At 41.0% G+C, this 26,312-nt stretch overlaps 1 protein-coding gene across 4 annotated transcripts; it reads left to right on the forward strand.

Moving 5' to 3' along the window:
• Nucleotides 1-1,120: 1,120 nt before the first annotated feature.
• usp10 (ubiquitin specific peptidase 10) lies at nt 1,121-26,312 on the forward strand. 4 transcript variants are annotated; one of them, XM_031846428.1, is made up of 15 exons: nt 1,121-1,404; nt 7,953-8,021; nt 8,350-8,395; nt 8,788-8,847; nt 11,762-12,979; nt 16,649-16,740; nt 17,192-17,301; nt 17,394-17,452; nt 17,543-17,646; nt 18,087-18,186; nt 18,646-18,826; nt 22,080-22,245; nt 22,964-23,108; nt 23,916-23,981; nt 24,814-25,001. In XM_031846428.1, exons 1-15 carry the CDS (start codon nt 1,384-1,386, stop codon nt 24,999-25,001), a joined length of 2,625 nt encoding a protein of 874 aa, XP_031702288.1. In that variant the 5' UTR covers nt 1,121-1,383. The 4 variants fall into 4 exon arrangements, with proteins under 4 accessions (XP_031702288.1, XP_031702290.1, XP_031702291.1 ...); XM_031846427.1 differs by having other exon boundaries at nt 1,384-1,404; nt 11,759-12,979; nt 24,814-26,312; XM_031846430.1 differs by lacking the exon at nt 8,788-8,847 and having other exon boundaries at nt 11,759-12,979.

Consider the following 26,312-nt stretch of genomic DNA (forward strand, 5'->3'; position numbering starts at 1 on the left):
ATGCCCCAACCCGGACGTGAACGCACACAGCGCATGCGGTCACACTTTAATCGTGAAGCTCGTGGCAATATTCCACGACTTTACTTTCAGCATTTCCAAAGCACAGACACATTTCAAAATAAATGTCAATTAAACGTGCGACATGTTTGAGTATATTCATGCAGTTCTCTGATAATGACTATAAGAAGATTATGGATTTTCTATTTCAAGCAAAGAGGTCAAACGTTATGCTAGTTGTGATGAGCTCAAACTGCAAGACAAAGAAGGTCTCTCCACTTCATCTAAAGTTAGCCATACATGAGGAGCCCAGCAATAAATGTATATTACCAGAGGTCACAATGAACCCCCACTGACTGGAGCCACACTGAATATGGTAGGTTTTCGTTGTTTTCGCTGTTTTCGTTGTTTCTTATGCAGCCAGGCTGGATTTCAGCCAATACAGGCAACTGACCCAGAGTCTAAGGACTTCAGGGGCCCACAAATCTCTAAGACAAATCAAATTCTGTTTCAGAATATGAACAATGAAGAACAACATGATAGATCAGTTGATAGAACCTGGTGCTGAAGATGTTACATATACACATTCACATCTGTCTGCATGCAAAACATTAACACACATCTTTGGGACTTTGGGACATCTTTGGGATCTCTGTATATTATTTTAATACCTAGTACTGTGAACCTTTACACATTCCTTGGACAATCATGCACATTTCTGCTCAAAACTATCACTTCTGAAAACCGCACAGCTCTTTCATTTCAATTCTGATGTATTGTACATATTTTATCCTTGTGGTATTTTTTTTGTATTCTATATTTATGTTTCTTTCATTTTCTCTCATGTTTATGTTATACTCCAATATGCCAAAGCAAATCCTTGGAAGTGAAAACCGACTTGGCAACAAACCAGATTTAGATAAATTGATTATTTCAAATTGTGTTCAGGTGATAATAACTGTATGGACGTTCTGATATGTGTTGCTCCACATGCACCACAGAGGTCAACAGGCTCACGGTATACCACTGAAGGGGATTATCTATCGTTTAAGAGGATGACCTTTTATTGTGAAGTCCGGGAGCAAGCCACCACCGGACGTGTTTGTTGCTACTCCTTGCGCTCGGGCTGCTCACTACAACCGACCGCGCTGGGTTGGCTAGCAAGCGAGGAAGAGGCGAGACAGAAATGGCGGTGACGGCAAGGCGAGCAGCATGAAGTGCTGATGCATTACATGGATCAAAGCCTACGACTGCCAGGACAACGTTGGGAAAATGACAATGACGTCGAAGTAGGACAACTTTTGTAACGGTCATTACAAACCTGCAACACCTTCCCGGGAGAGTTTTCATCTTGTCAGCGGGAGGAGAGAAAATCTCACCGGGAGCATGGCATCTTACAGCAACCAGGTAGTTAAGCTAGCTGGCTAACGTTAGCCTGCAAAACAACTCCTGCAGCGTTATTTATAGACTCGCGACCGCCCCTCAGTTGAACAAGCTTCGGACCTAAAATAGTGTTTTACTACAGCAGCAATTTGGTCGGATGCCAGTTGTAATTTGAAAAATATCTGGCTAGTCGTGCGTGTCATTGAAAATGTAAGGACTGAAAAATGCTTGCTAATGCCCCCTCTAAGCCTCAATGAAACACCAGCATGGTAACGGTAGCTAACAGGCCTCGGTCCCTCCATTCAAAGGAGACCGCAGCACTATTTGCGGCAGTTTTTAAGGATATGACAGCCACGTTTCATCCAAATGGCACGAGCGCTTGCTTACACTCGTGCCAGTGACACTGTAGTGTGATATCTCATTTGTGACAAGTGTTATTTCACAGGGCAAAAAAGCGACACAGAAAACTGCTGCGTGACTGCATGGCCCACCTGCACCGACAGGCCTCTCTCTCTCTCGAGCGCACATTTTCATAACTGGCAGGAACGGCAATTTTGCTTCGGGCAGTAAGGAAGTAAAACGACGATTTTGTGGACTGTTTTGCGTGCGATAATTTCACGTTTCTGAGCAGCTGCAAGCCAGTATAACAATGTTAAAAGCTTTTAGCAAAAGCTAACCGCTTTGCACAGATGGTGTGGTTACACTCTGCAGTCAGCCCGCTAGCTGGCTAGCTAAACTCAAATGCGACAGTGTGGGGCCCTCGTTTGGTAGCGAAGATTTATTTCACATGTAAACAATTAAAAGACGGGATGAAGCTCACGCGCAGCGTAACGACTGTGCTGTTACACCGCCAGTCTCCGTAACATTTGGATTGTAGATAACTCGGCACGTTTTGGTGACATTGCTGAGAAAGTAAACGTTAGCCATCATGGAGGGGGAAGGCCCGTTTTGTAGTACAGCCAAGCATGCAGACATGCTTGATCTGAAGTTTCTAATAATTGACTCAATTAATGTTTAACTTGAGACTAAATTGACACAATGAGATTCAAACTTAGACTAGTGATGCATGCTTCACTGGCTTCAAACTCTGACTGGCAGGAGCCTGAATACAACTAAGGGACATAGAAAGGGACACTTTTCCATGCTTTCACGCTTCTTCCTGGTCTCGACGTTAAGTGTTTCTATTGGCTCACTGTTGAGCAAAGCGAAACATTCTGGAGTAAACCTGCTTCAGCTTCTTTCAAACTGCTGTCAGCTTCTTCATGTCTTGGTCCAGTGAAGTGAACTGTCATGAAACGTACCCATTGGAGTTATCCCTCCCCGATGGGGAATTTATTATCATATGTTGTATCAATGGCATAGGAGTGGCATGATATTTTATAATTAATAATATAAAAGTTTGTAAATGGACTAAATTATCGACAGACCTTACAGTAACGGTTGATTATTTTCCTCTGGCAACCAGATTTGGACTCCTGTCAACTATTTAGTTTGGTCTGGTTGCCCTATTTAGCAACCATTTGTCCAGTATTATAAAAACAATCTGTTTAATGACCCACCCTCTGTGTAAAAGACGAAAGAGTTGCTGTCACGTTGATTTGGTCTGTGAGAAATGAAAACTGACAAAAGTGGAAAAACCGACTGCAGTGTAACATTAGAAGCAATATCAAGACGACCAAATTCCAGTGAAGGAACGGTTGATAAACAGGTGGTGCAGCCAAATAATCACCGCCAGCAAAAAGGTCATCGCTCTCATGAGTATGAACTTTGCAAAACAGGAAATTTAGGAAATACTAAATATTGTTCTGCATCTGAACAATAGAACAAAGAACAGTACATGGCAACATTTGGCTTATTGAAACCCAGAAACCCTTTTTATTGTCATATACACATACACGAAATTTGACCTCTGCATTTGACCCATCCCTGTATATAGGGAGCAGTGGGCTGCCAATGACAGGCTTCGGGGAGCTTGTTGATAATACATTTAATTGTACATTATCCTTTCAAATGTGCCACCTAAAAAATATATTTTTTCTAATTTATAAAGCTGATCTATAAGAGATATTGCACTGGATGAATTATTTTAGTGTTTTTCTTTTAAACCGTGTTTGTTACATACAATCAGTGAGATTACTTCCAATAAAGTCTTACAGAGTTGCAGTAATTCATTTAGGCAACATATTTCCAGACATTGAAAAAGGCCAATGCAGGATTTTAAGAATACAATAAATATCAAAGCTAAACTTTAAAACCGGCATGTTAAAGTCACATTTAAACATACGCATGAGTACAGTTATTTGTTTGCTTTGGTTGTTACGTTTTGACAGTGAATTATGAAACATGTCTGTACTTTGTGGTGAAACACTGTAGATGAAGGTCTGGATGTTGGGCTTTCTTAAAGTTGTCTTCACCAACTTAGGAGAAACCTGCTGAAATGTCCTCATTAACATTTAAACTTAGTGGTTTAACCCGGTCATCTAGACGCCGTGACATGTGTTGCCACAACATGTTATAGCTTATGCCTCAGAAATGTGTTGTCTTCCAAAAAATAGTTAAAAACACGTAAACCCATTGCATTCAAGGTACATGTCTTTATTACACTGCAGTTAATGCCTCTCAACTCATCAAATTAGGGAAGTGGTTTGAACGGGGAGCTTTGTCCCACTCCATGCACATTGAGGTCTGACATGGATCTCCTCTCCAGAGTCTAAAAATGCAGTCATGGAGAATTTTTAGAATAAACCACTTCAGCTGTGTTCATTGTATTGTCACCCAATGGTATGGTGCGACTCTTAAGCGCTTTTGCAACTTTAAACTATTATTGCGACATCCTCCTTATTTTGGTCTCTGTTTAGTTCAGCCCAATGTTCCGCCAAAACATAAGTCTGTGAGTGGGTTAGTAATCCTCAGCCTCTTTGGGCAAACTACACACTGTATTTACAAATGCATCAGACTACCATCCAAGTTGCTAAAAGTTTTTAGCTAAATCGGATTGTACACAGAATGGAAAGGCAAAACAAATGCACTATAAATGTAGCCACAAATTAAAAAGCATTATTATTATCACCATTGCTTGGATTGTGATTAAATAGTATGAAATCCTGCAGGGCAAATTTCCCACTTTTCCAACACAGATTATCAACAAGATTTATGTGAAATCCATAAATGAATCCCCAGCAGCCTCAGCTGTAAATGAAGTGCAGTTACACAGCACCTTTCTACCCAAAGTGCATCACAATTTGCCTCTCATTCACCCACACATTCATACACCAAGGTGGCTGTACTTTGAGATTAGCATGTTACCTGTAGCACATCACACTAACATGCTAAATGTTAACATTTTATTTCCACCAGTAGCATGCTAAGATAATAAATGCTAGCATGCCACTGGCTATTGTAGACAAAGATAACTAACGGTTAGCGATTAGTCTACTTGTCAAATAGAAAACAGCTACAAGTCAGAGTCCAAGGTCTTTAAATGTTTTGTCTTATCATCTGTCCAAAACTCAGATATTCAGTTGAGTAGAAAAACGGTTCCCCCGCTCTGTTAAACTTGTACGTTACAGTGCAAATAGTTCTCAGAATAATTAACATCACTCAAGCCCATCAGGTATCAGAATGTTCAAAATAACTTAATTCAGATTATTAAACGGTTGCTTTATGGCTTATTGTTAAAAATATATCAACAAATGATGGTGTTGCCACATTGTTGAGCAGTTGCTTTGGTCTGACAGAACCTGTCTTCCAGCCGTATAAATGACTAGGATTCCTTTCTCTCGCTGTCACACTCCTCTCTATTTCATGCTTTGTAATCATATGTCACCCTATTACTACATCGCACCTATATGCAGGCACAGGCATGCTCCAGAGATTCATTGAAAACTAGTCTGACCTTATTTGTAGTGGCGCTGCAGCATTTTCATGCTGAGCCAAGTTGTCCATTAATAACTCTGCTTTGGATTTACGAGAGCAAGCACAGTAGTGCTTGCCGTCTCCTGATCTTATCACAGGGCGTTATGGCCGGGTTATGCTAGAAACAACGTGGTCTGTACGACGTGTAGTCCGACCACTTCGGAAATCAAAAGTGTAACTACTGATTTATTGGTTTAATTTAATGGTATTTAAAAAGAAAACAGCCCGGGTGTGTATATGTAGATAACAAGTTCAGTGCTTTGTGTATCAGGTGTCATGCAGAAGATTTCTGAATTGGGATAAATGCAGAGATTTATTTTTTTAATTCCAGATGTGATCTTTTTTGTGTTTATTGAGTCAGTTTTAGGTGTTTCTATTTGACTGATGACTCGCATCTGTAGATATTATTTAGTTATAGTTGAAAAAAGTTAAGAGGAAGTACCAATAATGATTTTCACTAATATACCAGAATCAATATCTGGTACCCTGCTCTGCGTCGTTGTATTTTAAACTTGTGAGACATAGTATCACTAAAAGTCATTAAGTGGTAGAAAAGCTTAATATGAATATCATCAGCCCTGCTCTTTGTTATGCTAGGATCTTTCCTCGAGCCCTGTTAAATGTGTGTTTGCGCGTGTAGTGTCGTCACTAAACTGTTGAAATCATACAGATGGCTAATTTGTTGTAATCCTCAATCCAAACGACCAGCAAGGGAAGCTTAGTGTGGTACGTGTGGCACGCCTGCACAAAGAAGCAAAGGGACATTCTTTCTGTTGTGATTGTATTAGCCGTCCTGAGGCCGTTGGTTTATGGCTGGTCGCTTGTAGTGCCATTTCAGCAATGTGGGCCCTCGCATCGGGCCTCGTTTGCAAAGAGTTCCATGTGCTTGAGCTGCACTTTCTTTTCTACGTGCCTGCCCTTTCACGTCCCACTGCTGATTGCACTGAGAGGATTAACGGCGTGGCTAGAGAGTTCGTTTCACCTTTTTGTCGTTGGCTTTGTGTTTTGCTTTGCATGCGTGGACACTCAGGTGGCACCGTACAGCGTTTCCCCTGAAGGTGTAACGCACAGGAATCATTAAATGAGGAAAGTATGGTGACCGTCCACAGAGCGGCTGCTGTGACTTTACGCTTCCACCATAACCGATTACAGATTACTGCATATCATGTGCATTTTTAAATCAATACATTTATATCTTATTATTACTATTAGATTTTTGCCGTGATATTGTTTCAGTATCAATACAGAGATATTTAGGCAGAGTATAATATTGTAAAAAAAAGTAAAAATGTTTTGGTTTTGTGACAAATCTGCTACCGGTAAAATTCCATGACTCTCAATACCCAATTCAATACCACAGCAAAAAGCAAAACGACAAATCCCACTTACTTCAATGCTCCTTTACTTCTGTTTGCATACAATTTTTTGCAAATGTTTTATTAATCCCTAGTGAGCCCCAAGTTTCCTGCCAAAAACTACATTTTACAAGATTATATTTGAACACATCATGATAATTTATAATCTTTATAATTTACCTTTTTATCAATACAATCTTTTAAAGAAGAGCTTGAGCGCAACCCAATGTAACCTCTGAACCTTGTAGCTCTGGTATTTAGCCAAGCGGGACTGTGTCGCCCACCGGCTGCCAACAGCTAACATTGCTCGCTCTACGGCCGATCTCCACATGGATTTGTTGTTCACAATGTGGCATTATCGGGAACATTTTATATTAGTCTCAGGTACTGTAGAAAAACGAGTACTGTCACGTTTCCAGAATCTTGGCATCGACTTGTGATATCACCTCTCTCTCCTGACCAATTAATAGGTTTTTCATGTAGTTAAAAATGCTCCTAAAACTTTATGGTTCAGCTTAAGATTTTATACTGCCATGTAACTAGGTTGAAGTTAATTGTTGTCCGAAATCATGTTATCCCCACATAAATGTAATGTGGTCTACACAATATACTACTAATGATAGTTTTGTAATGTTTTGTTTGTTGTGTAACTAAACAGATGTGTGTGTGTCTGAGAAATGCAGCACTGTTCAGTGTGCAAGCAATGACCAATACTGTTATCTTAAGTGATTAATTCATCATTTAATTGACAGTTTACTGCTCCAGCTGACAAAATCACAAGCATTCAGTCAATGTCATCTAAGAGTCAGTTAGTTTTATTCTGTCATAAAAGTACAGGACGTTAAAAGCGTACATACACTATTATTTTGAGGATGAGGGTGCATTGTATTAACAGCTCAAAAACCTCCTTCACTAAATGCAAAAAGTCCTGGAATCTAATTTGAGCGTTTTTGTGTACATGTTTTCTGCACAACACTGCATGACTCAGCACTTCATGTTGTGCTTTACCTTTGTACAAGCTAGCATTGCAGTGTAGGCTGACTCTAGTAACAGCCCTGTACCAAGATGCCAAGTGACGATGGCCTCTGAATCAGTTTATTATTGAGTGGAAGGCCCGGTCCTCCACCATGTGTATTATTTCACTTTTCCCTCTTTTCTTTATTTTTAGTTTTGTAAGTATTTATACGGTCTTTCAGACAATTCAAGATCTGTTTCTATATCACAGCAGGAAAATATATATTTCTAAGAAAAGTGGATTGTTACAACACTTAAACTAATGGTTCTATTGATTCCTTCCCACAGTACATCTTCGGGGAATTCAGCCCTGATGAGATCAATCAGTTTTTTGTGACTCCACGATGTTATGTCGAGGTAAGGAGCTGGATTATAACTTGTTTTTACATTAATAAATCAATATTACGTGGGTGTCCATGATGTTTGGCCTTTTTACAAGACTGTGTGTTTGCCTTTAATGGTCAGCGGGATCTCCTTTTGATAGGAAGCAACCGGGTTCATGGGAATGTTAATTCTAATTTTGACAAATACTAATCCTAATACACTGCTTTGGAACTGAGGTTCTAGGTTGGCCAAAACATGTTATTACAAAGGTACCCCCATTGTTGTTTTGCAATGCTGCATGTCATTTTTAGATTTTTTTTTAGGTTTATTTTTGTTAACTTATTTCTTTGCCTCCACACAGCTTCCTCCGTTCAATGACAAAGTGCCGTGCGTCAGTCAGTCTTCTGGTATGTACATTTCATATACACTCGATTCTTTTGAAGTTGTATTAGCATCAGAGGACTATTCTAATGCTCTTAGTTGACGTCACTGTTTTTCAAAGCGGGTCTAAAAACAATGTAAGATAGAAGCCCAGGCTGAACGGACCTGACTAGCCTGGCAGGGAGATGCTTTTTATACATCTTTCATCATAAACGTTGAATATATTCATACATGCATCATGAATTGTTTAGACTGGATTATATATCCCTTTGGATCTTTTATTTGTTTAAGAGTGAGTCAGCCATTTTCATTCATTAAATTTCGAGCCCCCAAATTAGAAATGTAAGAGCAGCCACCTGTCTTTGATACCCGTTTGCACATGACATTTGCCTTACCTTGATTTGTATTGATTATTTAGGATCTTACTGCACTCCTGCTGTACCTTATATTATGGAGTCAATGGGACTGCAGGTTTGCGGTGAGTTGAGGAGTCTGACACCCTGTGGCTTGACTAGCTGTTGTACGTTTGCTGTAAAACTCAAAATCCAGGTTTCAAAAACTGGTGGCTTTCTAAACCTTGCGCCTGTATTCTTTCTCTTGCCTGTTGGTATAATCTGTAGAGCTTTGCATGCTCAAGATACTATTAAGTATCTGATCTTCTCTTGCATAGGATGCATTTTTACCACTGCAGGGCTCCAAGTTGAATTATAATCGGATTGAACTTTCATATGATTTAACAATCACAATTAATTTACTAAGGGCATAGTGATGGTTTTATGTGATTGCTAACATGTGTGTACATATTTAGCCTTGCATTATTACTTTTTTTTTATTTTTATTGCTGAGCGCATTTTATAGTCTTGAAGTGTGATTTCAGTAACACTAACAGAAGATCTTCTCATCCCAGTAGAGGAAGTAAATGCTGGTTTCATACCCTGTTAACTGGTGGTGCAACGGATCATAAGACTCACGGTTCGGATCGGATCAGCACAAAAGAAAAAAGGGAGCAAATATAACTTTCAGAGATCCCTGATCACATTTAGTTTGCCGCTGATCCATATTGGCAGATACAGATCCCTTTATTTGATTATAGCTCCTGGTCTACGAAGTTCCAGACAAAAATAATTTCAACTGCTCTGAAGTTTGTACACAATCAAAAATTCTAAATGTTATGCTTTTAGTTATAGTCATTTATAGTGTTTTTTCTTTTTCTTTTTGAAAACACACAATTCTAATGATTAGGAAACAAAAGATTGTATTTTCATTGATCAAAACAAATCTTGTCATTAGTTTTACTGATGTCTTATAAGCTGTTCGTGTTAACAGGTCATAATTCATCTCTAATATCTATTTATGTTGCTGTGAAAACGTCTCCAAACAACTGGATTCATTAATGTTTCTCACCAACACTACATTTTTACAAGATTACATGTGAACACATCATGATAACGTTATAATTTACCTTTGGACAATACTCATATTCAGCCTGAACGTGTTCGTCAGCTGTCAGCGATGCTGCCACCGTCCTGTCAATTTAAACACGGACTGGTTGTATTATCAGAGATAGGCGACTATAAAAGCATGAATGCCACATATTTTACTGACTATTGGCAGATAGTGGTCGTCTGTAAAACGTTTTTCACGCGTGCCGAACCGTGAAGAGGGATCCGTGCGGATCCCGGGTCGCCAGCGGTCCGTTACGCCACTACCGTTAACTCCTGCAAACCATCAGGGTTTACAGTTTGGGTGACCAATCGGCTGTGACATTATGAAAGCCCCTTGGATGATTTTTCTGATTTGCACTAACAAATGTTTCCTGTGTGTTCACCTTCTTCCACTTTGCGCCTCTGCTTAATAATTAACTATTTAAGCTGGCTTGCAACACATTTTAACGTAATAATTGAGTTTTGTGATGACATACATTTGTTTGTGTACATTGTTGTCCTACATTTTAAGGAGTTTGAGACACTTTAAAATAGTAATATAAATTGATAGACATTATTTATGTAATGTCCCTTAAATCAGGTTTGTTATTCTATTCCAACTTCATTTCAGGGCATAAAAACACTACTGAGGAAATGGATAAAATTGAAATAACTTAAGTTTTCCAAGTAATACATTTGCTTCATTTGGGATAAATTGCTGCACCAGCAAACATTTATTCTTATTTTATATATGGTGATCAGATGTTGCCGTCAGAATACATTCACTGTATAAAATATATGGTTCACTTAGATTGATGGTTTATTTACAAATTACATTTCAGTGTTATTTGAGGTCGTAAATCAGAAAATATGTTTGTATACAGTTGAAAATATTTGAATCGTCCACAACTGGATTTTGCAATCTAAGATTAACTTTGTTAATCCCAAAGGAAATTATTGGGGATTAAAAATTAAGTCTAAAAAAAGATTATTATAAACAATTAAATTCATGTTTGAAAGTGGGTATTGCCATACATGAATGCGTAAGAAGGGCCAGTTAAGGTCTTCTAGTATGCCGTCATTAGCCTTGTTCTGTTTGTTTACACACTGCATTCTCTCACTTTAATCTATATTCATTATTTAATTGAATCTCTATAAACCTACCCTTTGTTAAAGCTGTGTTAGGCAGTTTATTTTTGGCGTCATTGGGCAATATTCCATAATAATGTTTCGGCATATTGTAATTCAAGTGATCTGAGAGAAAACTACACATCTGCTCCTCCTCGTGGTGCTTTCAGGCTTCAGGAGATCTAACCCGTGACGGGAGACTTTTGCCAATCACAGTTCAATTTAGAAAGAGGACGTTACTATTGGCTGATCTACAGATGCACGATCACGTCCCTTTTGATGAAAGCTTGATTCAGCGGCGGAATATCTTACAGGAGATGTTGCTATTCCAGCATTGGCAGCAACTGCATAAACTGCACAGCAACCCAATAAAGGGAGCCTTTAACCTATATCTATACTTTAACCGCATAAAGTTCACTGTTAAGCATGTGATTAGATATGATATGACACAAAATCCTCATTCTTGCATTTTAATTCTGGCATTCAAATAATCCAAGTGTCCATTTAAAGGCTGTTTACATGTTGAATCACCCCACTTCTGGACATGTTAGCAGCGTTCCTGGGATCCACATAAGCCCAGAAGGAATGTGGTGTAGTTGAGAATAGACACGACAATAGTTGTTGCAGCTAAAAATAGGTCCAACAGGATTTGTTTATTTTTATTGGTGTCTGATCCTGTCGGAAAACTCCCACGACCCCTTTTGGGTGATGGCTTAGTTATTTAGATATACAGATTTATCACAAACTCTTCAGCAGAGAGTAAAATAGTGTCTTATATTTAGGCTGTATTTGAAGACGACACTTTGTGTTTCTAATTGATTGAAATGTTATCTGCAGCAGAAGACTATCAGCGCATTGAGTTTGGTGTTGACGAGGTGATGGATTCCAAGCCTGTCGGGTTGAACGATCCTTTGTTCAAGGTGTCCAGCACCCTCAACCCCCAGGCTCCAGAGTTCATCCTGGGCTGCCAGTCGGCCCAGAAGGCCCAACAGACGGCTCCTCCAGAAGACGATGTCCCCGACGGGACCGACTTCAACTCGCTGGATGGCCCTGACTCGGAGGCCTCAGCCCAGGACAATAACCAGGCCTGCCAGGACATGGACGGACTCCCTGGCAGCCTGGGACAGCGAGAGAGGAAGAAAAAGAAAAAGCGACCTCCTGGGTATTACAGCTACCTGGACCCATTAACTGGCAACAGCAGCAGCTGCTCAGCAGATGGGACGCCACTGGTGAACGGACATGCAATCGGTGGCCCACACCACAGGGCTGAAGATGTGGACGGTAAGGCGCTGTCGGGGGCTGAACTTTCCGCCACCGGACCCGTCTCCACTGCAACATCAGCAGCTGCTGTTGCAGCAGCCCAGTTTGCCCCGACATCCACTGCCAATCAGAGGACTTGTGAAAGCCCTGATGACTCTTTTGACTTGCCAAGTGGAGCTGCCTCTTTATCAGATGGCAACAATGCAACTTCCTCCTCTTCATCCTCCTCTCAAAGCAGAGGGATGACAGAGGGGCCGAGGACTGTAGATCAGCAGCCAGATCTTTTGGCTCCACAGAGCCCCGAACTTTCAGATACTCCACACAGCCCCTGCTCCAAATCCCCTCTTCCTCCTTCAGCTGCTGTGGCCACGCCCTCTGTCGCCACTTCCATTACGACTACTGAACTGGAGGACAGGGCGTTAGCAGACAGTGGGGTGGCCAATGGGTTAGCAGAGCCCGACACTGCTGTCAGTGCAGATGAACACAAAGAAGACTGTGAGAGTGGGGAGCTGGCTCAGCAGGTCTCCCCAGACTCTGCTGCCCAGTCGGTAGTGACAGAGCAGGCCCATTCGCCTGTGATTCCAGCTGCACCTGCTGCCAACCTCCCCAAATCTTGGGCTAGCCTCTTCCACAACTCCAAGCCTCTGCCTGGGGGCCCTCAGGCCTTTGTGGAGGCAAAGAATGTTGTAGAAGTTGTGTCTCCATCACTCGCTACGCCAGAGCAGCCTGAGAAATTTGGGGAATTCAAAGACGGCCCTGTCCACGTTTCAGAGGATCCTATGGCCCCTAAACTTGCAGGTATTATATGAAAATGTATTGTATTTCTTTAAAAGAAAGTAGACCAGTTTGATGTTTGAGCTGTAAGTGCATTCCTGCTAAATTCTCTCCCCTTCCACTTGATGGCAATGTCGACACAATTGTACTGTTTCCTTCACTTTGTGTTCCCATGTGAGTTTAAGGTTTTAAACATTTAATGTTTAAGAAGAGTTGACATGGTAAGTGACCAAACTTCTGCTGCTGTCCGATATCTATATTTGAATATTAATTTTGAGCTGCTTAAATTGTTCAGTAACTCCTTGCCACAGGGAAATGTATATGACATTTTGCTCATGTTAAAGAAGTTCATGAAATGAACACTAGATGGTGGTGCTCCATCCAGAATATCTGTCAGATATTAGGTCATTAGTCACGTTTGTGTAACCCATTTATCTCATTAACCAACACTGTTAGAAGTAAGCCTTGTGAACACAGGAGTGTTCTCCACACAAAGCTATTTTACATGTAGATTTTCAGATCTTCTAAGAATTGTATTCTCTTGTAGAGGCACCTTCCTTTAGACAAAGGGAACGACTTTAGACAACTTAAGTGTCATGTTTAAAGAGGGACATACAGTGAGTTTTCAAGTGGTTGTTGGACCATTATACAGTTTAGATACCAATGATATGTGGGTCAATTTGCACTCATGAATAGCCAAACTTTTCTGTTTAGCTGCAGTTTAAATACACTACTCAAAAAAATAAAGGGAACACTTAAACAACACAATGTAACTCCAAGTCAATCACACTTCTGTGAAATCAAACTGCCCACTTAGGAAGCAACACTGACAATCAATTTCACATGCTATTGTGCAAATGGAATAGACAACGGGTGGAAATTATAGGCAATTAGCAAGACAGACACCCCCAATAAAGGAGTGGTTCTGCAGGTGGTGACCACAGACCACTTCTCAGTTCCTATGCTTTCTGGCTGAAGTTTTGGTCACTTTTGAATGCTGGCGGTGCTTTCACTCTAGTGGTAGCATGAGACGGAGTCTACAACCCACACAAGTGGCTCAGGTAGTGCAGCTCATCCAGGATGGCACATCAATGCGAGCTGTGGCAAGAAGGTTTGCGGTGTCTGTCAGCGTAGTGTCCAGAGCATGTAGGCGCTACCAGCAGACAGGCCAGTACATCAGGAGGCGTGGAGGAGGCCGTAGGAGGGCAACAACCCAGCAGCAGGACCGCTACCTCCACCTTTGTGCAAGGAGGAACAGCAGGAGCACTGCCAGAGCCCTGCAAAATGACCTTCAGCAGGCCACAAATGTGCATGTGTCTGCTCAAACGGTCAGAAACAGACTCCATGAGGGTGGTATGAGGGCCCGACGTCCACAGGTGGGGGTTGTGCTTACAGCCCAACACCGGGCAGGACGTTTGGCATTTGCCAGAGAACACCAAGATTGGCAACTTCGCCACTGGCGCCCTGTGCTCTTCACAGATGAAAGCAGGTTCCACTGAGCACATGTGACAGACGTGACAGTCTGGATACGTCGTGGAGAACGTTCTGCTGCCTGCAACATCCTCCAGCATGACCGGTTTGGCGGTGGGTCAGTAATGGTGTGGGGTGGCATTTCTTTGGAGGGCCGCACAGCCCTCCATGTGCTCGCCAGAGGTAGCCTGACTGCCATTAGGTACCGAGATGAGATCCTCAGACCCCTTGTGAGACCATATGCCGGTGCGGTTGGCCCTGGGTTCCTCCTAATGCAAGACAATGCTAGACCTCATGTGGCTGGAGTGTCAGCAGTTCCTGCAAGACGAAGGCATTGATGCTATGGACTGGCCCGCCCGTTCCCCAGACCTGAATCCAATTGAGCACATCTGGGACATCATGTCTCGCTCCATCCACCAACGCCACGTTGCACCACAGACTGTCCAGGAGTTGGCGGATGCTTTAGTCCAGGTCTGGGAGGAGATCCCTCAGGAGACCATCCCCCACCTCATCAGGAGCATGCCCAGGCGTTGTAGGGAGGTCATACAGGCACGTGGAGGCCACACACACTACTGAGCCTCATTTGGACTTGTTTTAAGGACATTACATCAAAGTTGGATCAGCCTGTAGTGTGTTTTTCCACTTCAATTTTGAGTGTGACTCCAAATCCAGACCTCCATGGGTTAATACATTTCATATTCATTGATAATTTTTGTGTGATTTTGTTGTCAGCACATTCAACTATGTAAAGAACAAAGTATTTAATAAGACTATTTCATTCATTCAGATCTAGGATGTGTTGCTTAAGTGTTCCCTTTATTTTTTTGAGCAGTGTGTAATTTGGCCATTCAGATGTTTAAGTCGGACAGAGTGAGACATCATTCTCTGTTTCTGCATCTCAGGAACACAATAGCCCGACACAAACGCAACACAAACTGGCACACATGCTGTTCAGAGAAAGAGTAAGTCTGCAGCTTCAACATTAGTTCAAGTGAAAAAGCATAATTTCAGCCAAAAGAGTAGAAAAGGATTTCTTAGAAATTAGAAAATATACTGAGGCCGAACAATTGTGGTTTGGGTTATAATGTGCAGAAAGATCAGGTGGAGTGAACATAAGAACAAGCACAGTTTAGTGTGATTTGAGATCGCTTTGAGCTTCATTTATTGAAGTGTTTCTAAGTATTTTGCTGTTCCTCTTCATTCTAAACTATTTTTTTTTCATCCCTTTCAATGGAGCTTTGTTTTTTTTAAAAGCACTGCAATATTTGAGATTTGTCTGTTTAGATAAACCTGATTATGCTGCATGTATTTACATGTTTGTGGATTGCTGTACAGTTCTCTCAGAAGGGTATGAACATTTACCAGAGACCTCATTTCTGTCCCGTCTACCCAAACTCCACTTTGAACTCTTTCTACTCAAGTTAAAAGTGCATACGTTCTTCTAAGGTGGCCAGCCCTTATTGGGTGTAATTTAATATACAAAGTATTGTTTTTACTGTAACTGTTCCCTTTTGAGATGTACATTTTATGTATGCATGCTTATGAACCAGAAACCCTTATGGCTCTTTTTTTATCTGCAGAAACTGATTTTCATATCTTGACAGTATTTAGTAAATTATTTAAAGACGGCTGGAGTTGCATATATTTAACAGAAGCACTGGGTGACACTGACCCTTTAGACTCGTGTTTTCTGTGGGAGAATGGTTCAACGTAGAGAGACTATAGATGGACAGATGGAAACTGTTTTGAATACTGTGCTTTTAAGCTGTTTTTCTTTAAATGTGTTAAGTCTGCTAGAGCGTTGAGCATTAGGCTACATACATTTTCTAAAGAAATGGTGTAAAGGATGCACAAGTTTGAACATACTAATGATCATTGTCATAAATGTATATGTCATTAGATGTATTTATGTATCAGTTGTGTTAAACTATGTCCACGTTACCATGGGAGCTGTGTAACTAAATGACGGCCTCCCTTCCTAGGCGTGGTACAGCAACTTCTTTCTTTTATTCAGACAGTCGCTTGTGCTGTCGTCACAAGAGGCAGGAATAGAAGAAGAAACATTCGTTATGTGAAAATGCACTACTGTACTACTGATGATCTGCTATAACATTAACCACTTGATCACTGTTGATGACATTGAAAATAATGTTGATTTTCATGGTTTGTTGGCGTTGTATGGGGCTACCTGTTTAAGAACATTGTGTCTGTTTGAATCCCCAGAACTTATTGAGAATGTGAAGTTGATACATAAACCAGTGTCTTTGCAGCCGAGAGGACTGATCAACAAGGGAAACTGGTGCTATATCAACGCTGTATCCTTTCACTCTGCTTTCTGCTGCACCTGCTACTTTTGTTTTTTTTAACCCCTTAACACTGTGGTTACACGTGTATATGTGTGGCTGTTAATATAACTAGCTCTTATATTGGTGTTCAGCCAAATGGCACCAATGAAAAATGGTGGCACCTCCTTGGCCAGCTGGTTAAAATAATGTGCCATCGTGAAATGTACCTTGTGTTTGGCTGACGCTTGCTGAGTGCGTTTCAGTTCTGCGTGGAAATTTCCTCCGAAGGCTGTAAAAAGAGTTTTAATTTAAGGAAAGCTCAAATCATGTTAATTGCTATACAAAATTTGCCAACTACAAAATGCCTGTGGTTTCATTACATTCTATCTTATCCATCCATTGGTGTAAAGCTATAAATATCACAGCAGCCTTTTGTAACTTCTCCTACATGCTGTTTTCCACCCTGACTCTGACTACTCAGACCCTACAGGCCCTGATCGCCTGCCCTCCCATGTATCACATGTTGAAGTCCATTCCTCTGCATAATGAAACGCAGAGACCGTGTACCTCCACACCCATGATGGACAACTTGTGAGTAGCATTTCTGCAAGCTATATCAAATATCAAATTGCAAACCTTTGTTTTGCTCGGAGACCTCACCGTCGTTTCTTTGTGTCCGTCAGTGTTCGGCTGGTGAATGAGTTCAACAACATGCCTGTGCCATCAAAAGCCAAACAGCAAGGTAAGACGTGATATCACAATTTCAAAGACATTTGGTATCGTTTCCTGTCTGCTTCATTGGAGTTGCATGATTTTGTTATTGTGTCTGCAGCTGTTGGTGATAAGGCCATGAAAGACATTAGACCTGGTGTTCCTTTTGAACCGACCTACATTTACAGACTCCTCACTCTCATCAAGTCGAGTCTTTCTGAGAAGGTAAACATGGCTGCCTCTGGATCCAATGCATATTTACTGCAAAGTAATGCGTCGCGCTGTTTGTTTAATGATCACATTCTCTGAATAAGCTTCCTCTGGAACAATCGGTGCTCGAAGGGAATGTCCTTGTTTTGTTTTCTTTATATACGTTTTCAGTTCATAAATAAAGGCAGTTCATGCGTTAAACATGCTGAGTCAATTCTGATTCCGTTTTTAATGAATGAAACTACATAAACACTCTGAATGAGATGCTTATCTTTTGATATTTAATGAGGCTTACACTCATCCTGTCTAACTTGTAAAACATGCTTAACTGTCTGTTGACCTCAATGAATGTCTGTGTTTGCACATTCAGCGTGCACGCCAGTGTCTTATTTGACAGTAAACATTCTTGGGAGAGTGTTTTAATTGGTGCCGATTTGCTGGTGCTCCACTCGTAGGGTCGACAAGAGGATGCGGAGGAGTATCTTGGCTTCACTCTAAACGGACTGCACGAGGAAATGCTGGCTTTGAAAAAACTAATCTCGCCTCAGGAAGAGAGTAAGCATCTCTTACCACTTCCATATCACAACCCTATCTCCAGCAAAATAGGATTATTACAGATTTAGTTTAATTGAATTCAATTTTGCACATCATTGCTCTTTCCTGTCTTAGTTAACGATGAATTGCATTACTTTATGCATGAATCAAACTAACAAAGTAGATCAAACATCTATTAAGTTTGTGAAGTTTTGTGTGCTACTTGTTGGTTTTTCAATGAAATAAAAAATAACAATATCCCAACCAGCTCGGTAGTATGAACACCAATGTATTTATTGGAATTATAAAGATGCAGCTGAACAGGTGTGACCTGAAATGAAGCTCCTATTTTCATCTAGTCGTCATATCAGTTTGAGCTTCTATTGAATTTCCTGCAACTTGTGCGGAGGAGTTAATTTTACTAAGTGGTCTTTGCTTGTTTGACGTCTAAAGTGTATTTCCGTTCATGTGTTTTACCAGAAGCTCCCACACCCAATGGGCCAGAGTCTCAGCCAGGTGTGGAGGAAGATGTTGCCGATAAGGAGGAAGAAGGTAGTGAGGATGAATGGGAGCAAGTTGGCCCCAGAAATAAGACTTCCATCACTCGCCAAGCTGACTTTATCCGCACACCCATCACTGACATATTTGGTGGGCACATCAGGTACGTTGACAGATCGCCGTGAAGATGTGTTTCAGAAAGACATTTTCATGTGAAGTGGAAATAATGAGCCCTGTGTAAAAGAAGACATTCTGATGGCTGGTGAACTAGAGGTCTGTTTACATTTTGCTCTCTTAAGTTCACAAAGCGCTCCACGGTTCTGCATTCAAGTTGTTTTTTCCCAGTACAGTCGCTAGTATCCGTATGCTGTACCTTTCCCTTATAAGAAGCAGTTAAAGGCTTTGTGGGTCGACCCTGTTGCAAATACTTGCTTCTTTCTTTTTTGCTCTAAAACCAAGTTACCTCAGGATATGTTCAATAACAGTTTTAAATTTTATGCAACCCGGCTAAACCAGCCAAGATGAGAAGTTCTGGCAAATTAGGAAGTAGCGTACATCCTGTGCTGACATGGTGCTGAATCCACTTGTCTAGCACTAGTAATGTAACTGGCTCTTCATAGGTTCCCCTACTTGAGTTTTATAAGAAAAGAATAAAAGCACTCGGAGCATCCAGTTGAACATCAGCCGAACACTTCATAAATTCTCCATTAACTCTCTCCCTCTTTTCATCTGGAGCTCTTCACCCATTTTCTCACAGTAGTAAGCAATATGACAACATGACTAACACAATTTGTTTGTTTATAAACTAACGGAGCCACTCGTGTCTGAAAGACCTTGCACAATTTACTGCCGGGCCGAGACATGAAGATCTAATTTCAGTGGAGGGGGAAGATGTAACACATTGTTTGTTTACTACAAAAGCAGTGTGTTTTATGGCAAGACACTGACATTTATAATCAAAAAAGTTCATTTTATTTCTCATTAATGTACACTCGGCACCCCATCTTGACAGAAAAAAACAGAAATGTAGAAATTTTTGCAAATTTATTAAAAAAGAAACTGAAATATCACATGGTCATAAGTATTCAGACCCTTTGCTCAGTATTGAGTAGAAGCACCCTTTTGAGCTAGTACAGCCATGAGTCTTCTTGGGAATGATGCAACAAGTTTTTCACACCTGGATTTGGGGATCCTCTGCCATTCTTCCTTGCAGATCCTCTCCAGTTCCGTCAGGTTGGATGGTGAACGTTGGTGGACAGCCATTTTCAGGTCTCTCCAGAGATGCTCAATTGGGTTTAGGTCAGGGCTCTGGCTGGGCCAGTCAAGAATGGTCACAGAGTTGTTCCGAAGCCACTCCTTTGTTATTTTAGCTGTGTGCTTAGGGTCATTGTCTTGTTGGAAGGTGAACCTTCGGCCCAGTCTGAGGTCCAAAGCACTTTCTTCCAGGATATCTCTGTACTTGGCCGCATTCATCTCTCCTTCAATTGCAACCAGTTGTCCTGTCCCTGCAAAACACCGCCATAGCATGATGCTGCCACCACCATGTTTCACTGTTGGGATTGTATTGGGCAGGTGATGAGCAGTGCCTGGTTTTCTCCACACATACCGCTTAGAATTAACACCAAAAAGTTCAATCTTGGTCTCATCAGACCAGAGAATCTTATTTCTCATAGTCTGGGAGTCCTTCATGTGTTTTTTGGCAAACTCTATGCGGGCTTTCATATGTCTTGCACTGAGGAGAGGCTTCCGTCGGGCCACTCTGCCATAAAGCCCCGACTGGTGGAGGGCTGCAGTGATAGTTGACTTTGTGGAACTTTCTCCCATCTCCCTACTGCATCTCTGGAGCTCAGCCACAGTGATCTTTGGGTTCTTCTTTACCTCTCTCACCAAGGCTCTTCTTCCACGATTGCTCGGTTTGGCTGGACGGCCAGGTCTAGGAAGAGTTCTGGTCGTCCCAAACTTCTTCCATTTAAGGATTATGGAGGCCACTGTGCTCTTAGGAACCTTGAGTGCTGCAGAAGTTCTTTTGTAACCTTGGCCAGATCTGTGCCTTGCCACAATTCTGTCTCTGAGCTCCTTGGGCAGTTCCTTCAACCTCATGATTCTCATTTGCTCTGACATGCACTGTGAGCTGTAAGGTCTTATATAGACAGGTGTGTGCCTTTCCTAATCAAGTCCAATCAGTTTAATTAAACACAGCTGGACTCCAATGAAGGAGTAGAACCATCTCAAGGAGGATCAGAAGAAATGGACAGCATGTGAGTTAAATGAGTGTCACAGCAAAGGGTCTGAATACTTATGACCATGTGATATTTCAGTTTTTCTTTTTTAATAAATTTGCAAAAATTTCTACATTTCTGTTTTTTTCTGTCAAGATGGGGTGCTGAGTGTACATTAATGAGAAATAAAATGAACTTTTTTAATTTCAGCAAATAGCTGCAATGAAACAAAGAGTGAAAAATTTAAAGTGGTCTGAATACTTTCCGTACCCACTGTATTGCTACACACCTTTTCAAATGTGACAACATAAACATTTAAATGGGCTTCTTTGTATTTTTTTGCTGTTGCAGTGTTTGTTAATGCAGTAGATGACAGAAAGTAAACAGGGACTATAGTCCTAGTTACTGAATGGCAAAGTCTATATCACAATGTTAATGACTGAAAAGTCTGCTCTAACAAAATAAGTTCCAAGTTAATACACAAACCTCGGGAAATAAATGTCATCTTCAACTGTGCACCCTGTGCTTGTTACGCAGCTTCTGACGAAACGTTTTTGACCTGTTCACGGTGGCGGCACTAATCGGTCTGCCACCACCCAGCTCCAGCTTTTGTCTCGCCGGCACCGCAGTCCTTCAGAATAACAGCCAGTGTGGTCAGAAGTCGAGACGTGGGGCACACATTCACAAACAAAGGTCTTAACTTTCAGACAAACTGGAAAGAACCCGTGCGTGTGTAGCCCGCCTAAATAATATGTTCTATGAGGTTCTGGTCTGGCATAGTCCTGGTCTACACTGGTTTTCTCAGAAATGGTTTCAACCAGAGAAACCTGGAGTACAGGGGTGTGTGTTTACAGAGTGTGGTGTGTACGCCTACTGAGCTTGGTCATTATAACCCTTGTATTTGGTTTCTGAATCATTGTTAGTCGTGTTTTTTGCAGACAGGATATTAGATTTAGATTTCAAATATTCTGGGTCAGATGTTGCAAAAGGTTATGCTTGGAATAATTGATAAATGTCCGGTCATTTCAGGAGCTACAGATGACATTTTATTAATTAGTTTTGTAGTTTTACTTCAAAAATGAATGGTTGTAAAATTCAACATTTGTAGCAAAAACTTGTTCACATTGAGCAATGCAAGTTATGGAAATAAGTGATTTATTTGTGTATTTAATACAGTCTCTTGTTTTTTCCCGTCAGATCGGTGGTGTATCAACAAAACTCTAAAGAGTCGGCCACTCTGCAGCCTTTCTTTACCCTGCAGCTGGACATCCAGTCGGAGAAGATCCGCACGGTCCAGGATGCTTTAGAGACCTTGGTGGCACGAGAGTCGGTCCAGGGCTACACCTCTAAAACCAAGCAGGAGGTACGAGTTTCAGGCTACGTTTAACTTCATTAGTATTGGATGTTAATAAATTTATAAAATGCTCCCTGTTTTTACATACTAGTATTTTATATTATTTTGTGTATTTGAGTTATTATATTTTTGTGTGCAGAAATGTATAGTATAGTTTTATTTCTGATTTGATTTCCTGCCATAGAAATGTTCCTGCTCTTGGCATGTGCACGGATGGTTTCACATATAGATGAAGAGTATTGTTGGCTACACATGGTAAAAAGCAGAAATCTAAATTGAAATTGTGAACTTCTTTCACAAATGTTAAATTATTTCCTTGGATCAGAATATACAAGACTTAACAGCTATTGAAGAAAACTTTGTTCAGTGAGTGAACATTATGTTGGAACATCTGGTGCAGGGAGTATCTGCTCGACCGCGGTGTGATGATCTTTGTGTTTCTGTAGCAGATAAACCTATTGTTCTGTCGTTGTCTGTTCGGAGACAGTGAACTTTGTTCTCCAGCCCAGCTCTTGTCTATTGTACTTTTAAAAGCTCCAAAACAAAATGATTCATGAGTCACTACTTTGAAGGGCCTAGCAAGCTGTTTCCATCAGAGTGTTACCTTTTGTTCTGTACTTGTACCGATTCGTTCTCTTATGTCTATACTAAGAAAAACACTTGTGACTTTTTGAAGATTTAACTTTTTAAATGACCTTCTCTGACTTTCTCTTCTTTCTGTTTTTAGATCGAGATCAGTCGGAGAGTGACTCTGGAAGAGCTGCCCCCTGTACTGGTGCTCCATCTCAAGAGATTCGTCTTTGAAAAGACGGGAGGCTGCCAGAAACTGACCAAGAACATTGATTACCCCGTTGACCTGGAAATCAGCAAAGGTATGGACCGATACTCCTCTGAGCACACCATTTAACATGACCTGTGCACACGTTACACTGTTCAACACAAAGTTCATGAACAGTGCTCAGTGTTTTTATATAGAAGTTGATGATCCAATTTACCTGCACTGACCAAAGACGTGCAACCTGTGGATCGCTATACTGTATCCTCATTAGCATAGTCATCCTGATTGTGTACATACGTTTGCTTGCAGCAGACGATAATGTTGACGAAAGCTACCTTTCTTTTTTATTTTTATGTTAAGTAGTCTCCTAATCATGAGAGCACTATTGCATTTAAGACACGTGTATACAAGACTGAATTTCCAGTCATAAGAACTCGAACCTCGATGAGTCGGCCAAATGAACCACAGATGTTACGATTTACACTCTGTCTCCCCAGAGAACTTGATATTCAAAAAGACAGTGTGTCTTTTCTCAAGGGGATTATGCATCTCGTGGGAATGACTCATGAAAATGAGTCGACATTACGCACTCATTGAATCAAGATGCTAAAGACTATCTTGGCTGTTTACGTTCTTGGAGGGATCGGGTTCACAATGAATCCAGAACAGTGTTGAAGTGAAGTTCGTAAACCAGATAAGGTTTTATTTTAACCGTTTTGCACTAAATTGATTTTAAATGAAATTATTATTATTATTATATTATGACATTGTACTTTGCACTTGCCCAGCAGCAGAACATGGTGCAACAAATTCTGTAATCAATAATAATTTAAGCAAGGTTTTACAACTTCCAGGTCTGATAAGTGGATGTTGCTGACAGCTTTTTTCTTTCTGTTTTCAGATCTCTTGTCCTCTGGAGTGCGGAGCAAAGTTGTGAAAGGCCAAAGAACTTACAGGCTCTTTGCAGGTGTGTTTGAGTTCTTTAAGTCACATTGTTATTTCTGCTGCAAGGCATGTTGTCACATTTTGTGTTTGTAACATATTGTCAGTCCACCATGATGTGGCCCAAAATAACGATGCTACCAAGGAGACTTATAGGTCCTCTATTGAAGAAAGTCAGATTTAATGTATATTTTTCTTATATAGCAGGTCTAGTGGCCATGTAAACGGTATGAGAAAAATTAAGTTTTTGTTTACATTAAGTCATGTAAACGTATAGCAAAAATGCCTCAAAAAGTATGAACCTGAAGGTGAGCAGCCCCATTTAAAGGGTTGTCCCTTTCTGTCTTGAACCTGAATACATCCGTTTGACAGTCCTTTCATTTGACATCAGGAAACACGTTTTTGGGATAAGTCTTAGTTCTGCTAAGTTTTCCAAGAAGTGGTTCATCCAGCTGGAGTAAAAGCCATGTCTAAGTAATCATCAACTGAGTTATTTCCCTTCTTTTAGGTCCAAGATTTAGATCAGTGAGCTTTTGAAAACTTAATGAGAAAGTGAAAGCATTACAAGTAAATGAGCGAAACCCCGGCTAGCACTTGTTTTCATGTATGAAGAGACATGTAGCATGCCTCTTACTAGTCATAGAACACTGGTTATTAAATCCCCCCGAACTTTGTGTTCATAGAATCATTAAAAGAACGTGTAGAAAGCGATAGTATACGTTACTTAAGCTGCATCACACATTCAGGGATAAACGGCTCATGGTATGCAGCTGCAGTGCCCGACCTTGAAGTAGTGGATGAGTAATTATGCTTAAATAAAATGTCCCACTTTTCTCTCATGTCTTTCTCTTAACCAGTTGTCTATCACCATGGGAACAGTGCGACAGGCGGCCATTACACCACGGATGTCTTCCACATCGGTCTTAACGGCTGGCTGCGCATTGACGACCAGACAGTGAAGGTCATTAACCAGTACCAGGTGATGAAGCAGACCGCAGAGCGCACCGCCTACCTGCTGTACTACCGCCGCGTCGACCTGCTGTAGATGCGCACTCCCACACAGCCCGACACACACACACACACACACACGAGAATACCCAAATATATCCACAAACGCACACAAAACATACATGCTCTAAATGCACTCGTTGACCGGACAGTACATGGACACATGACAAGAACACACACAAAACTAATGAACAGGAACACTGCCCAACTTGTTCTCTTGCAAGATTTTCCTCTTCTTCCCTCCTGTCCCCGCTTTCCTGAGAACCAGCTTTTCCAACACCTTTTTCCCCATGTCTCTCTTTTTTTTTTTTTTTTTTGGAGGAAGAGAAACAAGCTGCATTCACAAAGATTTCCCTGTGACTGCGCTCTCTTCTCTGTGCACCACTGCTACTTTTTGTTTTGTCCTTTTGTGTTTTTACTTTTAAAGCAGCGAGGAATGGACTGTTGAATAGACAGAGGTGGGGTTGGGGTTACAGGTTAGGACCCGAGATGCACCTCTGCCTGAGCCCACCGCTCGGCTCAGATAGCAAACCGTGGACTCGCACACAGGAAGAACTATCTACCACAGGCTGCAAGTGGACCGCGGGGTAATTTCTCTTGTTTGAATTCCCTTTTTTAAGGAAATGACCTAAAAAATATCAGTGTTTTGCCTTTTAGTGAAGGACAGTTTGCCTAATGAATTTGCAGAATTTTAAAAGCCTATTTGAATTTGCCCGAGTGCATTGAAAAGGCCCAGCACCAGCATTATCACGAGTCTCTCCTCCCAAGGCCAGATTGTCTTCTTTGCCACCAACACAAACTCCTCCTCATCCATCTCCTCACTTTTACGATGCTTTTAAATCTAGGTACAACTTGAGCCATCAACCACAGAAAACCGATCGGTGGTACATTGAGAACTGAACAGCTTCCTTGTTTAAGAGACCCTCGTCATGGTATGTGGGTTTAGATTTAGAAAGACTCTAAAGAAATATTAATGCGCTTTAGAATTTAATAACAAATAAGCTTCTGTGCACAGAGTATAAACTGATTGATGATTACAATATGACAGGCAAATGAATATTTTGCAAATATTTAGATTAAAATGTATTAAAAAAAAAAAAAAAAAAAAAAAAATCTGACTGAGAACTTGTTTGTGTTCTAAAGGACTCCGCTAGTTTTTAGACTCGGTTATTGCACCGGAGAGTTGGCAACCAATCAAGACAGTCCATTGCAAAACCTGCCCTTGTTTACTTTGTACATTTCCTTCTCTATCCATTTTCTTTGTCTTTTGTTGTCTAAAGGTTCCACCTGTGTATAGGTGGCTTATCAGTGTAGTTTTGAGCCACACCACCCCTCTTACCCCCAATCT

Source organism: Anarrhichthys ocellatus, unplaced genomic scaffold (assembly GCF_004355925.1).
Source record: "Anarrhichthys ocellatus isolate YVR2014 unplaced genomic scaffold, GSC_Weel_1.0 scaffold6, whole genome shotgun sequence".
Classification (NCBI taxonomy): domain Eukaryota; kingdom Metazoa; phylum Chordata; class Actinopteri; order Perciformes; family Anarhichadidae; genus Anarrhichthys; species Anarrhichthys ocellatus.

Bases quoted from the DNA above. Each gene is read 5' to 3' on its own strand.
- usp10 (XM_031846427.1), top strand. From the start codon at position 1,384: ATGGCATCTTACAGCAACCAG. The intron at 17,453-17,542 runs GTAAGACGTGAT...TTGTGTCTGCAG, and splicing joins ATCAAAAGCCAAACAGCAAG to CTGTTGGTGATAAGGCCATG. The intron at 23,982-24,813 runs GTGTGTTTGAGT...TCTCTTAACCAG, and splicing joins AACTTACAGGCTCTTTGCAG to TTGTCTATCACCATGGGAAC.